The following is a 14035-nucleotide window of genomic DNA, read 5'->3' as shown; positions in this document are numbered from 1 at the left end:
TTAGAACTACATAATGTGACTTTATATTAGGTGTATCATTTAAGAATGAACTTTCTGTTTTAGGTCATATACAGTATCTTTCTACCATCATCAAAGACAGCAGGAGAGTTTTCCGAAAGAAGTATGGTGTGCAGTTTCTACTAGATACACTTAGGATTTATTATGGGTATGATGTTCTTACACCTTCTCAGTTTGATATTTTCTGCCTGCTACTTGATTGGAATGTTTAGATTGTTTATTTTCCAGCAATTCTAATACCCTTTTAACTTCAGAGAGGCAGGATAATGTAGAGGTCAAAATGATAGGTTTGAATCTTTCGTTTCATTAATTGACTAACCATAGGCAACTTACTCAACTTTTTTGTGTTTAAGTTTCCTGTTCTGTGACAAGATATAATAAAACTGAGACATCTGATGATTGTGTTGAAGATTAAATTAAATGAGTTAATAATGTATAAAGCACTTAGAACTGTGTCTGCCACATAGTGAGTGCTACATAAGATGTACATTTATATTTTTGTCATTGAAAAGCCTAACTTCAAAGATTTCCTGTGTAGAAAAAGCCAAAGATACCATGAATTTTTTTAAAAAAATTAAATTTATTGGGGTTCATTGGTTAATAACATATTATGAATTCTAATAATTACATGGGAAACATCTTTTTAATTTATTTATTTTTTCCATTGATTTTTAGAGATAGTGGAAGGGAGGGAGTGGGAGAGAGAGAAAAAAAGGGAGAGAGACACATCAGTGTGAGAGAGAGACATTGATTGGTTGCCTCCCATATATGCCTGACCAGGGCCAGGGATTGAGCCTGCAACCAAGGTATGTATCCTTGACTAGGAATGGAACCTGGAACCCTTCTGTGCATGGGCCAGTGCTATAACCACTAAGCACACCAGTCAGGGCCGAAATATCTTTTTTAAATATGAATTTTTTATATAAAAAATACACAAATATAAAAATTTTAAATTCTTGCATTTTTACTTTCTTTTTCAGGAGTGATTGTAAATATAATGAGCTGTGTCTAGATGATATTCGAACAATAAGGACTTCTTTGTATGGACTAATTAAATATTTTCTGTGCAAAGGTGGAACTCATGAAGAGATACAAAGTATTATGGGTTACATAGCTGCTATTAATGAAGAAGAACAGGTATTATGACCAAGATAATCTAATTTTTCTTTTTAATATTTAAGTTGCTATATCATCATCTTTTAAACTTATACATGTATAATAAACATATTTTAAGAGTAAAATGCTTATAGTATCACATACAATATTATGCAGTTAAAGAAGTAAAATTTATCTCCTAACTGAAAGTTTAATAAATTAGATGGCAGTGTAATAAAATATTTTAATGAACTAGGAAGTAGGATGTGGAATGGTTGCTTTGTCTGGCAATTCTGAGCCTATTTTCATAGGTCACATAATGTATATTTACCTTTCACCAGAGTTACTGGGCAGATTTCTAACATGAATTTTAACATAACATAGGTTCATAAAAACTTTACATAAAGTAAATTGTAAATGTATTTCTGTTTTTAAATACTTTTATATACATTATTTATTTATAGCTCAGAACTATTCTTTAACACAGTGGTTCTCAATGTATAGTTCCTGACCAGCTTTACTTGGGAACTTTTTAGAAATGAAAATATACTGCTGAATCAAGCTCTCCAGGCGATTATGGCGCATGGTAGAATTTGAGAACCACTGGTATAAAATATACAGACTGGGAATTACTCTTCCCACTTGTACATTTGCAAATATATGTTCAGAGAGATTAGGTGACTTAACTTAAAAAGTCACACAGCTGATAAACCTGGGATTAGAAGAACTGAGTGTATTTACTGTTGTTTCTGTGCTCTTTCTGTATATCACTCTCAACACCAAATTTGAGCAGCTTTAATTTATGTTGATTCAAAATTTTTCCCTGTATCATGAAATACTCATTGTTTACTCAATGATTACATGACTTTATAATTAGTATTATATAGATAAATTAACTTTGCCAGTTTTCCTGTATGGTTGGACTACTTCAAAAGCTTATTATTTAGAATGAGTAGCCATCTTATTTTTTGATAGCTCTATTGTCACCTGCTATAATTAATTGCCAATGATATTTCCTTAGTGAATTCAAAGAATTATTTATTGAAAACTTAAAATATATCATACCAGCATTGTAGGTTTACATTGATGAATCAGTTATCATTTTTACTTTTAGCTTAATGGAATCGGGTGAATAAGAGAAGTTTATAAATAATTATGAAATAAACAAACAAACAGAGTATGGTAACATCTGTCTGAGAGACACAAAGTCCTATGAGGTTTTCATAGCAGAGTATTACATGTTGAGACCAGGAAAGGCTTTATGGAAGAGATTGCTTTCCATGTGGACAAAACGGGATAGGTATAGTTCAGCAGGTAAATATAGTAGTGAGAAGATATACCTAAGGAAATGTAATAAACCAAAAGCATAATGGAGTGAAAGGCACAGGTCAGAAGACATCAGATAGTTGAGTTAAGCTAGAATATTAGGGTATGTAGGATTTAAATAACTGGTTGTGGTTTATGATTTCATTTGGCTTCCATAATGAATGTGGTTTTTTGTTTTGTCCTGTTTAATTTTAAAAGCTCGTTGGAATTTTGGATATACTCTTTAGTCTTCTGCGTACCAGCCCAACTAGAGGTCAGCTTTTCTTATTGCTGTTTGAACCAGGAAGTGCTGACATACTTTATGCCCTGCTCTTAAATCAGAAGTACTCTGACAGACTGAAGGAAATCATTTTTAAGGTACTTTTTTTTTTAAGGTACATTTTTTAAATGTCTTTATATTTTGGGGCCGTTAGGGTATATGAATTTACTTGGAATATATATGTTCTATGAATATAAATTCTTTTTTCATATCTACTTCTATCTATAAATTGTCACATTTGTTTCGGTATATATTTTTCGTGGTTTTGTTATTTGCATATTAAAAAACTAATTATATTTAGTACATTTCAGTGGATAATGTAGTTTGTCATATCATCCTCAATATAAAATCTCTCATCTCCACTTTGACTTATGACAGGTCTATGTGGCAGATCATGACTAACCTCATGTAGCACTCACTATTGTCAGGCACTTGCAACAACTTTATGAAGTGGATATTATTTTCATCCCCATTTTACAGATGAAGAAACTGAGGCTTCCTTGTCAAAGGATGTAGAATGTATTTTATCAAACTATCTATAATATCCCAAACTCTGAACTTTTGCTGAAGCCACCCACTCTACCTTTTTTGTTAACTAAAAACGGAGGAGTTAGTCATATTTCTACTGCTGAATGCAGTCTTTTTTTCCTTATTTATTCTCCTGTTTATTATGCTTAATTGCCTTATAACAGTTGTTTCCTCTTACAGCATTAGTGTTACATTATAAAGTCTACTTATGGGGTCATATTTGGATTGCCTATGTTTGAGATCCCTAAACTTTAGAAAACAAAGGTGCACTAAAAATGGTCTGACATAGTCTCTTGCGTATTGGTTATGGTGACCCCTGAGGCCACTCTTTAAAGCATTGGATCATATAAGTGTTCCTTTATGGAGATTAAATGTTATTTCTTCAAAAATGGCCTCTGAGGGATTTTTCATGATATTATTTTCAGGATTAACCTTTCCATATGTGGTCTTAGTATCTCACTTTGAAAAATGTTGATCTCCAAGAAGTATGGGGTTGCTAATTTATTCACCCATTTTAGCATATGGATTGGTTGCTTCACAAACTGTTTCTTCATTATTAAAAGATATTTTAATAACTGTTACATGAATGGATTTCTAGGTTGATCTAGAAGTACCTAGATCTTTCAGAACACATCTTTGTATCTCTTACAAACTACAGGGTTTGTTTCCACCTACACCCTTAGCCATTAAAAGAAAAATTATCTCTTTCATCTGATAAGAAATAACTGTAAACTATAATTTTCAACATATTAATTATTCTAATACAGATGTGTTTTAGTCTCATTTATTTTTAAATTTATTTTTGAATGAGTACGATATGGAGCACTCCTCCCTATTAGTGCTGTGTGGTGGTGGTGGTTTTTTGTTTTGTTTTTTTTAATACTTAAGAAGTAAAATTATGCTACAGAAAACATATTACACTAATATTTTATTCAATATTAACCTAAGTGACTAATTGTTCTTAGTTCTCTATATTGAGAAGACTCTGTTACTGTTGTGACCAGGTTATGGAACAAATGTTGAAATGCACGAATGTTTATGAACGAAGTAAACAACGTATTCGACTCAGAGAAGTTGGCTACTCAGGATTGGGACTCCTTCTCAATGAAGCGCCTGTTAATACTTCTCTGATTAAAAACCTCACCAATCAGATCATAAATACAGGTATGACTGAGGCTGATGATACCGATGATTTTTTAAAAATATTTTTTTAATCCTCATCCGTGGATATATTTTTATTGATTTTTTTAGGTGGGGGGAGGGAAGAGAGATAGAAACAAACAAACATCAGTGTGTACGGGGATGATGCTCCAACCAATTGAGCCACCCAGCCAGGGCAATATTGATTATTTTTAAGAAATGTTTTTCATAGCAGCATAATTCTATTTGATGCTTCTCAATTTTTTTTTTCCTGAGGTCCTTTTTCCTTCCTTCCTCAAATTGCTTTGTAAATTACCTGTTACTTGATTCAGCAAGGCTTCCCTTGGGTACTGTTTCTTATGTACCTTTGTCTTTTATTTTCTTCCTAGGACTAACACAGGGCCTTACTTTGTAGGCCTTTAGTTAATGTTTATTGACTGAGTGATTAGTAAATAACTGAGTCTCTATAACAAGAAAAGGACACTAGAGAAAATGTGTACAAAATACTTTATCTTTTTTCTTTATGGAGCTTAAATTCTTAAAGGCAAAATTAAAAGTAATTTCAGATATTCTTTTTCTTATAAACCTTTTTTTTAGTACATACTAAAAACTAAAATTTGTATCGTGCTGTAAGATAAAGTGATTGTCTTGAGTGGTTTACCATTTTGTTGATAAGACAAAACGTACTTAAAAAGATAATAGTATGAGATCAAGTAGTATGGACAGTATGTTCAGGCAATCAAAAGAAAAGTGTAATTATTTACAGTTTACTCAGGAAGATGTCAAACATTCTAAACCTATTGTCTTCATAAAATTTAAACATATCTGTACTTTCTATTTAAAATGAAACAATTGTTTCAGCATTTATATAACTAATTACTTACACTTCTTTCTTTGGTTATCTCTGGAATTTAATTTTAACTTTTTGTTTTTCCCCACCACAGATCCTGCTATTAATTTCAAAGATCTGTTATCTGTGGTATATATATCTCACAGAACATACATAAATGTCAGAGTGGTCATCTGCAGAAAGGTTAGTAAACTTTTAAAGATAGACTTTAAAAATAGCAGTGTCATTATACTGTGAATAACTTTTAGATGGAGTACTTTGCACCAGATATAAGTTTTAATATCTATTATTTTATAAATGACATGATTTTATAGTTTCCTTTTTTGAGGTGAATTAACTTCATGTACTTACAAGCAGTCAACATATGAATTTATTTTTCTTAGCCCTACATGGGGTCCTGGAAATCTGCCCTTTCAGAGTCAAACATTTATAACCAGAGAATAGTTTCTTTATTAAGAACTTGCAATGATTGTGGCCATTTCTAATTCATTTACTGTATTTTAAAGTTTCTGAAACTTGAACTTTGTGGAAAGAATTTTCTATAATCTATTTATGACTATTCCAACAATGATTTGCCTTCAGTGCGCCCATTTAACCTTTAACTAAGTCAACAACTAGTTATTCCTTGAGATTCTAACCTCTCTACTCCACTGGTATTTAATTTGCTTCCTTGCTTTTTTTTCTATCTTTCCCTGATTATCTCACAGTATTTTTCCATCAGTAAATGTGGATAAATATCTTTCTCTTTTATGGCTACATAATTTTTCACTTTTTGACTATTCTGTAAAGTATTATCTGCTTCCTTGTTGATGGACATTTAGGTTGTTTCCTCTTTTTTTCATGTTAATAAACTTCTATTAAGAACATTTTTTTGCATATATCTTTATCTCTTTGTGGTGATACATCTGTAGGACATAATCTGTGAAATGGAATTTCTGTATCAAAGGGTATTTAGAGTTTACATTTTGATGAATTTTGCCATATTGTCCTTGAAGCAGGTCATGTGAATTAATCCTTTCCTTTCAGTGTGCAATTAAAAACAGCTGTCCATGCAACCTAGTTTTTATCTAAGCAAAACTTAATCTGGAAGAAAAAAGAATTGGTATACTGCACCTATAGAGTAATGGGAGCTCACTGATTGATAGCATTAATGAAGAAAGAAACTTCACATGTCATTGTGCCTCATTACTTTCTGTATCAGCATCAGTGTACATTAGAACTATTAATATTGAAGTTCCTACCAACATTATTCATCTCCTGCTATGAAACCTCTCAGAGTTAGAAATTCTGATAAAAGAGATGCTCTAAATGCCAGGAGCCAGAGTTCTTTTCACCTATGTAGAAGTTCATTGGCTTTGTGTTAAAAATGTCTTAAAGATCTTAACTAAATTTGACAGTGTTTGAGAACTTATTTTATTCCCCAAAAATCTGAAATCAGTTGGGTAGTGGAGATCATACACTTTACCATGTCAGTGTCTACTCTTTAATTTCAATTTCTTATTCTATTTAAATAGCAGCTTCCATTTTATTGGAATTAGGGTGTTTTTTTGGAATTAAAGTTTTGTTTTTGTTTTGTTTGCACATTATAGAGTGAATGGAAAAAATGTTTTCACAAAAACAACCATCAACTTTGTCTAGGGAAAAAAATGAGATGGGCAAACACTATTTTTGGGCACTTAGGTTCTGTCCAAGAGTCTTGTGTGTCCTGTCTACTCCCCTAACCCTAGTACGAGAACTGTGCCTGCTACGTAGATGTTCAATATTTGCTAAACATGTAGTAGTCTCATGGGAAGTATTTAGTTAAGAGGATATAACTTTATTACATTTTAAATATACCTTCATTCTATTTATATTTTCTCTCTAACCAAATTAAATTAATAACATGAGTGTGTTGACATGTGGAGGATCATTTATCTTTTTTCTTTTATCTTTCAGCACATATTTGAGTACATCCTTACTTTGTAATGAAATATGTGGATTAGTTACAAACATAATGTTTGCTCTCCAAATAGTTTCTAGTCCAGTTAAAAACATAATCTTTTGCCTGGCCGGTGTAGTTCAGCAGTTGAGCACCGACCTATAGTCCAGGAGATTGAGGTTCAATTCTCTGTCAGGGCACATGCCTGGATTTCAGGCTTGACCCCCAGTGGAGGGCATGCAGGAGGCAGCTGATTAGTGACTCTCTCATTATTGATGTTTCTATCTCTCTCTCCCTCTCCCTTCCTCTCTCTGAAATCAATAAAGACATATTTTAAAAAAACAAAAACATAATCTTTTGAAAGTATATCCTCTGAACATTTCTCATTAAGTTACTTTGTCATTAAAATAACTGAAAAGAAATTGTTTTTTATGTCAAGTACTGTGTACTTTTTGATGAATTTTGTGTTCTTAATCTCTTTGCAGATTTTACAGATTTTACAGTCCCAGCCAGATGCAGCACATCAAATATCTCAACAAGTGGGTTGGCAAGACACTTTCGTTAGGCTTTTTGTTAAAGCAAATTTTGAAAATGGAAATACTCTTCATAAGCACAATAGGGCTGTTTTAATGAAAGACAATGATAAAAATATATCAGCTGAAGATATCAGGAGGAACTTTGATGAAAAGACAGATGATGAAAAAATCAGCTCTTTTGCCTCAGCTAATTTGTCTTCTGATCAGTGGAGTTTGGAGGATAGACACTCTCTAGATTCAAACACACCATTATTTCAAGAAGATAGCTCTTTGGGAGAATTGTCTTTCAAATCAGAGAATCAGGAAGAATTCTGGCACAATAACCCTTCACATTTGAGTTTAGATCTCAGTGGAATTGACTCATGTGAACTGAGTGACAGTGGCAGTCAAATGCCAGATAGCTTGCCTAGCACGCCATCCCCGATAGAGTCTTCTAAATCATTTTCTGTGCAATCTGACAAAGAAAGCAGCATCACAAATGATACGGGCTTTAGTGATGACTTCTCTTTACTTGAAAGCCAAGAGGTAAAATACCTTATTTGTCCAAATACTATTTTTATTTTTATATGTCTATTAAATACTTCTAATCCTTAGAAATGTGTAATTAACAATTTCATTTTATATTCATGTTCTAAGTCTCATTACCTAAGATATTAGAAGCCTATAAGTCACTAAATTATGTGTGTCTTGAGAACACAGGCAGTGTCTTAGTCATCCTTGTATCTCTGTAGGACCTACTAGTAAAGTTCCAAGTTCATCCAGACACTTTAATATGTTAAAGGATTACAGTCAGTATATGTGATGGTTCTTATGTGCTTTTAACACCCCCTCCCTCCAGTAATTTAATATTACTTTATATTTTTTATAGAGGTGTGAGGAGGAGCTTCTTCAATTACTGACAAATATTTTGATCTATGTAATGTGTAAAGGACTAGAAAAGTCTGATGATAGTACTTGGATTGAACGGGGACAAGTGTTTTCGGCACTAACTAAATCAGGAATATCCAGTGAGCTACTTCGACCATCAGATGAAATAAAACTAATGTAAGCATTGGGTTGGTTACTCCCCCTCTCTTCTTGGAGTGCGCAGGAGTCTAAGACTTTTTATTGAACATTTATCCTGTATTCAGTAGATGCAGAGAAAAACTTTGTTTTTAGCCCCTTTTCTGTCTGTTGCCATTCTATTAGGATCTAGAGAGAAATCCAAAACTAGCTCCAATGTGAAGAGACGAATCTTTTTTTGTTGTTTTGTTTTGTTTATCCTCACATGAAGATATTTTTTCCATTGCTTTTCAGAGAGAGAGTGGAAGTAAGAGAGAGAGAGAGAGAAACATCAATGTGAGAGAGAGAGACAGCGATTGGCTGCCTCCGGCATGCACCCCAACCAGGGTGAAAATCGAACCTGTAACCGAGGTATGCGCCCTGGATCGGAACCAAACCCGAGACCTTTAAGTCCACAGGCCGATGCTCTAACCACTGAGCAAAACCAGCTAGGGCTAAATCTTAAATTAACTTGGGTTTTAAGACATTATATATTCCTTGTTTAAATTGTTTTCTGTAGCCTGGCTGGCATGGCTCAGCAGTTGAGCACTGACCTATGATCTAGGAGATCGAGGTTCAATTCCCGGTTAGGGCACATGCCCTGGTTGTGGGCTTGATCCCCGGCAGAGGGTGTCCAGAAGACAGCCAAAGAGTGACTCTCTCATCATTGGTGTTTCTGTCTCTCTCTCCCTTCCTCTCTCTGAAATTAATAAAAACGTGTAACAAAAAATAGTTTTCTGCAGTATCTAAGCACTTGGTGCTTGTGTTCTATGGGCTTGTCTATATTTAAGTGTTTGAATGCTAAGGGAGGAGAGTAGTGTTTTCATGAAAATTACTTCTCTAAAGCATTGAGTTCACTACATAAGATAGAACACTAACAGTAGCACACTAGGAGAGATTTACTTCTTTGTTTTTCCACAGAGCTTGACCCGCTATAAGGCATAATAAGACTCCCTTTTCTAACCTTTCCAATTTCAGCTTTAAAGAAACTTTTAAGTATTTCATGGAGATTTGAATGTGAATTATTTTCATAACTTTTTAATAGTCAACAGATAACTTTTACTTTGCCATTTAGTATTAGGTATATTAAAATAGATTCTCCAGCCCTCGCCAGTCTGGCTCAGTTGGTTGGAGCATTAGCCCATGCACCACAGGGTCATGGGTTTGATTCCCAATCAGGGCACATTTCCAGGTTGCTGGTGTGATCCCTGATTGGGGTACGTGCTGGAGTTAACTGATTGATGTTTCTCTCTCACATGGATATTTCTGTCTCCCTCCTCTTCCTTCCTCTCCTCTCTAAAATTAGTTAAAAAGATACTCCAAAGATGAAAAAATTGCTTCATTGTTATTAAATTCTATCCAAGTGTTTTATTATGCCTGCCAGAGATAGTGTATCTTTGGAGATACAGTCTTATTTAATAATAACTTTAAAAAAATGTCCTACTATTTTTCTAAGTTTAAAATGGTTTTAAGAGGATTTTATTTTACACTTAGTTTGCTGCAGAAGATGTTAGAATGGGCAGTCACAGAAAACAGAGAAGCAAAAACTAATCCAGTAACTGCTGAAAACGCCTTCCGACTCATGTTGATCATACAGGACTTTCTGCAGTCTGAGGGACTAGTTAATTCAAACACGTGGAATGAGAAGGTATAGTAATATCTCTTTGAAATCATTTCTTTGGTAATGAAGGACTTTATTTAAACAAAGAAATTTTGTATCCCCTCTTTTCTGAGTATTGATATTTAATCAGATGCAAATAACCATGGATAAGATGTGATAGTCACAGATTTTGTTAGCTTGCTACTAGGATAAATCTTTTGACTTTTACTAACTGTACATTGAACTAGTTTTGAAATGCTTATGATTTGTATTAGTGTTGGGAAAAAGTCATCATCAGTAAATTAAAGAACTAAATGTTTTTCCTTTTCAATTTTTCCTTTGCAATAGCTTTTAGAGGATATGATGCTGCTCTTCGACTCTCTGTCAGTTTGCTATTCTGAAAGTCCATTATGGGTAAAGCTCTCTCAAATTCAAATCCAGTTGCTTCTAGGATTTATTGAAAGGGGTAATTTACAGGTTTGTCAATTCTTTTACATTATTTTCTATACTTGCAAGGAATATAGGAATTATTTGTGTGATAACTAAATAATATGTTATCAGTATTTTAATTTTTTTATTCCAAAATATTTATGATTTATTCTACTTTCAGTTTTGTGAGTCAGCTAATTATTTCTTCCTAATGTTTATGACTTGGTATCAATTACAAGGTTTCCTTTTAAAGTATTTATACATAGCTTATATTAGAAGGCATTGCTCATATCTATATTTAGTGCAGCTAGGAGCTATCCTGCTTGCACAGACTATTTATTACATGTGCATTTTAGGATTTACAGTTTAGGAAAGTCATTTTTTTAAGTTATTTAAAAATCATTTTCTGTTACTCTTCTAACCCACTAATTCATCAAACACCTACTGAATATCTACCAAGTATTAGCATTGTGCTAGGTTTCCAAAAAAAAGAAATAAAATATATACCAAAGGAATATTTCTCATTTCTGTTTTAAAAATAAAAAATTTTAAATGTTGGAAAAATTTCATATTAATTTTAGTCTGTCATCTTTATATTTACATTGGATACTTATGATAAACTGGGTCATGACATATATCCCACTAGCTATTTACCTGGCCCTTTTTATTTTCTTTTGGTATTAGAATTTTAAGTACTTGGGGTTCAGGGGGCATCTGGTTGAAGGTGGTTTCTGATATACATAAACTTGATATAATATTGATAAGAGCATGAGGGGGTTAAAATTTCATAAGGTTGCTCTGTTTCAAAAAGGGCATACTTTTCAATAGATTTTTTTCCTCCCTAATCATAAAAGTAACACAAGCTCATTGTGGGAAATATACAAAAGCATAAAGAGGAAAAAATAAATAACATATTCATTATCTCATAGCCTAAAAGAAAATAACTATTTTAGTGTTTTTCTATGCATGTATTTTTTAGATGATTGGAATCATCAATATTTTGATAAATTTGTGTTTTTTCTCTTTCACGATTATATCAAACTCACTTCTCCATGTTACTAACTTTTTAAAGATAGTTTTTTCTTGTCATAAAAGTAACACAAATTCATTGTTAAAAAACATGGAAATTGGAGAAAAGGTAAACAAGAAAATGGGCAGTGTAATTTATAGATGGTAGAAGTTTGAATTGTGAAGCCTTTTAAATACAATTTAAAAGTATATGAACTAGAACCTGTAAAACATTATACTCTTTGTTTAGTAATTATGCTCTGAAACTATATGCTAAGATAGTAATCTGAAATACTGACAGCCTTTGTACACATAGATATTCATTGTAGTATTCTTTTCTTCTGTACCTAGAAGTAGACTGAGAATAGATGTTTTGGCTTTTTCATGAATGTTAACCTGATGACTACTAATGCAGTTGTCACAGCCTGCGTGCTGGGTAGTTATTTATTTCAGATATTAGGACTCTGTTTTGTTCCACTTAGTCACCCTCGGTGTTTTTCTCTGTGATGAAATTTTACTAAATAAAATGTCTATTTCTTTGGTTTGTTCAACATTAAATATCCAGTGCGTGTCTCATAGTCGGGCTCTAGAAATACTTGTCAAATAAATGAGTACAGCACCTATAGATGAGACCGATCCTACCTACCAGTAGTCAGTGATTTAAACCATTTCTCACTAGCCAGTTGTTTAATTTCATTCTTTCTAAAATGAAAGAATATATTCCTGAGGTTGTGCATGTTAAAGGCTGGGAAAGGAACCTCTTCCCTTATAGAAGTTTTAATAGAACTGCTTGCAAAATGAATCTTGCTAGCAAACTTCCTTTGCTTGGCACATATTAGCTAATTTCCAATGTTTTAAGTATTAGGAAATTTTACATAAACATCAAGATTTCTAGCTTGTCTCTAACGTGAGACTGGGTGGTTGTTTGGAAAGCTGCATTTATTTAGATGCAATACATGGTCTCTAGTTTGTCTGGGTCTCTACTCTCCCAGTTGTCTTAGCTCAGCCTGTGGTGGAGGAGCTTTTTCTAAATACCTTTGTGGAGCATTACCCATAGTAATTAAATCAGAAATGGGGAACTAGGGCATCAGTATATTTTGTACTTTCTCAGGTGACTGAGAAATAACTTAGTGGTCAACTAAATTATTTTGTATTTATTAAAAATCTCTTTATACTTTTAAATAAACATATAAACTTATATTTATTTTATACCATAATATTAAATTAAAAGCAAAGCACTGAATATTCCACTTTTTATATAAACAGTATTTTAAAAAACACATAACATGAAATCCCAGAATACTAGCACTCATATTTCCTGATTGATGGGAAAACGTATGACTTTTTTTCTTACATTTGTTGGCCTCTGTTAGAATTAATCTTCTTTAGTCAGATTCACAGACTAAAATGATGGGGTTTGGAGAAAATCTGAGGAGGGTAGAGAAGCTTCATTAGTAGTAAAAGCTCAAGTTAAAAGTAGAAAAGTTAAAGTTTTGAGCCTTCTCAGAGATTGTTTCCTCCAGTGTTGTTTGCTTCTTCAAGGCTTGCATGGAGAGAATGCCCGCTGTCTCTTGTTTTTTGGCCCGTAAAGACCTGTGCACACAGGTCAGACTAGCTTTTGGCACAAATGCATTCTTGAAGTGATGTCAGGTTCTAATAATTTCTATTTTTTCTCCTGCTATTTAAAATTTTGAAAGTAATACAATTCAGAATTGGGATTTAGAGTTAAGGGAGGAGACACTTTATGTCATTTGTCTTGATATGGTCTTAAATTTTAGATCTTTATCGTAGACAAAAGGAGGCCCTTTTGTGACCTCATTTACCTTTCTGTGTTGGAGTTTGAGGTCAAAGCTTAATAGCAATATGGGGTATTTGCATGGATTTGTGCCTGGAATATGTATTTTCCTTGGGAACTTCAAGGATAATTAGATTTCTTTTTATTTTTTATTTATTGATTTGAGAGAGAGATTGTTGTTCTACTTATTCATGAATTCACTGGTTGAGTCTTGTGTGTTCCCTGATTGGGGATCGAATCGCTGCCTTGGTGTATTGGGATGATGCTCTAACCAATTGAGCTACCTGGCTAGCGCAGGATAATTAGATTTCTGATCAAGTATTTGGTCTCCTTTGTACCTGCCTGTCCTGTACCTGTGTACCTGTATTAGAATACTTTTGATTCCAAATAGCAGAAACATCAAGTCCAACTGACTTATTTAGATTTATTGACTCATGTAATTCAAAATTCCATAGTTAAGATGAGATTAAGGCATGATTCAGTTGAAGGTCC

At 33.1% G+C, this 14035-nt stretch overlaps 1 protein-coding gene across 6 annotated transcripts in view; it reads left to right on the top strand.

Moving 5' to 3' along the window:
- Nucleotides 1-14035, top strand: part of NBEAL1 (neurobeachin like 1) — a 120848-nt gene that overhangs the window by 51276 nt on the left and 55537 nt on the right. For all 6 annotated transcript variants that reach the window (XM_016208881.2, XM_016208882.2, XM_016208879.2 and 3 more), the window contains 9 exons: nt 64-166; nt 999-1155; nt 2638-2796; nt 4231-4390; nt 5311-5399; nt 7620-8195; nt 8539-8714; nt 10206-10359; nt 10660-10788. In XM_016208881.2, coding sequence (XP_016064367.2) covers nt 64-166; nt 999-1155; nt 2638-2796; nt 4231-4390; nt 5311-5399; nt 7620-8195; nt 8539-8714; nt 10206-10359; nt 10660-10788 — 1703 coding nt within the window. The remainder of the gene's footprint in view (nt 1-63; nt 167-998; nt 1156-2637; nt 2797-4230; nt 4391-5310; nt 5400-7619; nt 8196-8538; nt 8715-10205; nt 10360-10659; nt 10789-14035) is intronic.

This window comes from Miniopterus natalensis, chromosome 8, assembly GCF_054644295.1.
Source record: "Miniopterus natalensis isolate mMinNat1 chromosome 8, mMinNat1.hap1, whole genome shotgun sequence".
Taxonomy (NCBI): domain Eukaryota; kingdom Metazoa; phylum Chordata; class Mammalia; order Chiroptera; family Miniopteridae; genus Miniopterus; species Miniopterus natalensis.
This window is presented reverse-complemented; position numbering and strand designations above follow the sequence as displayed.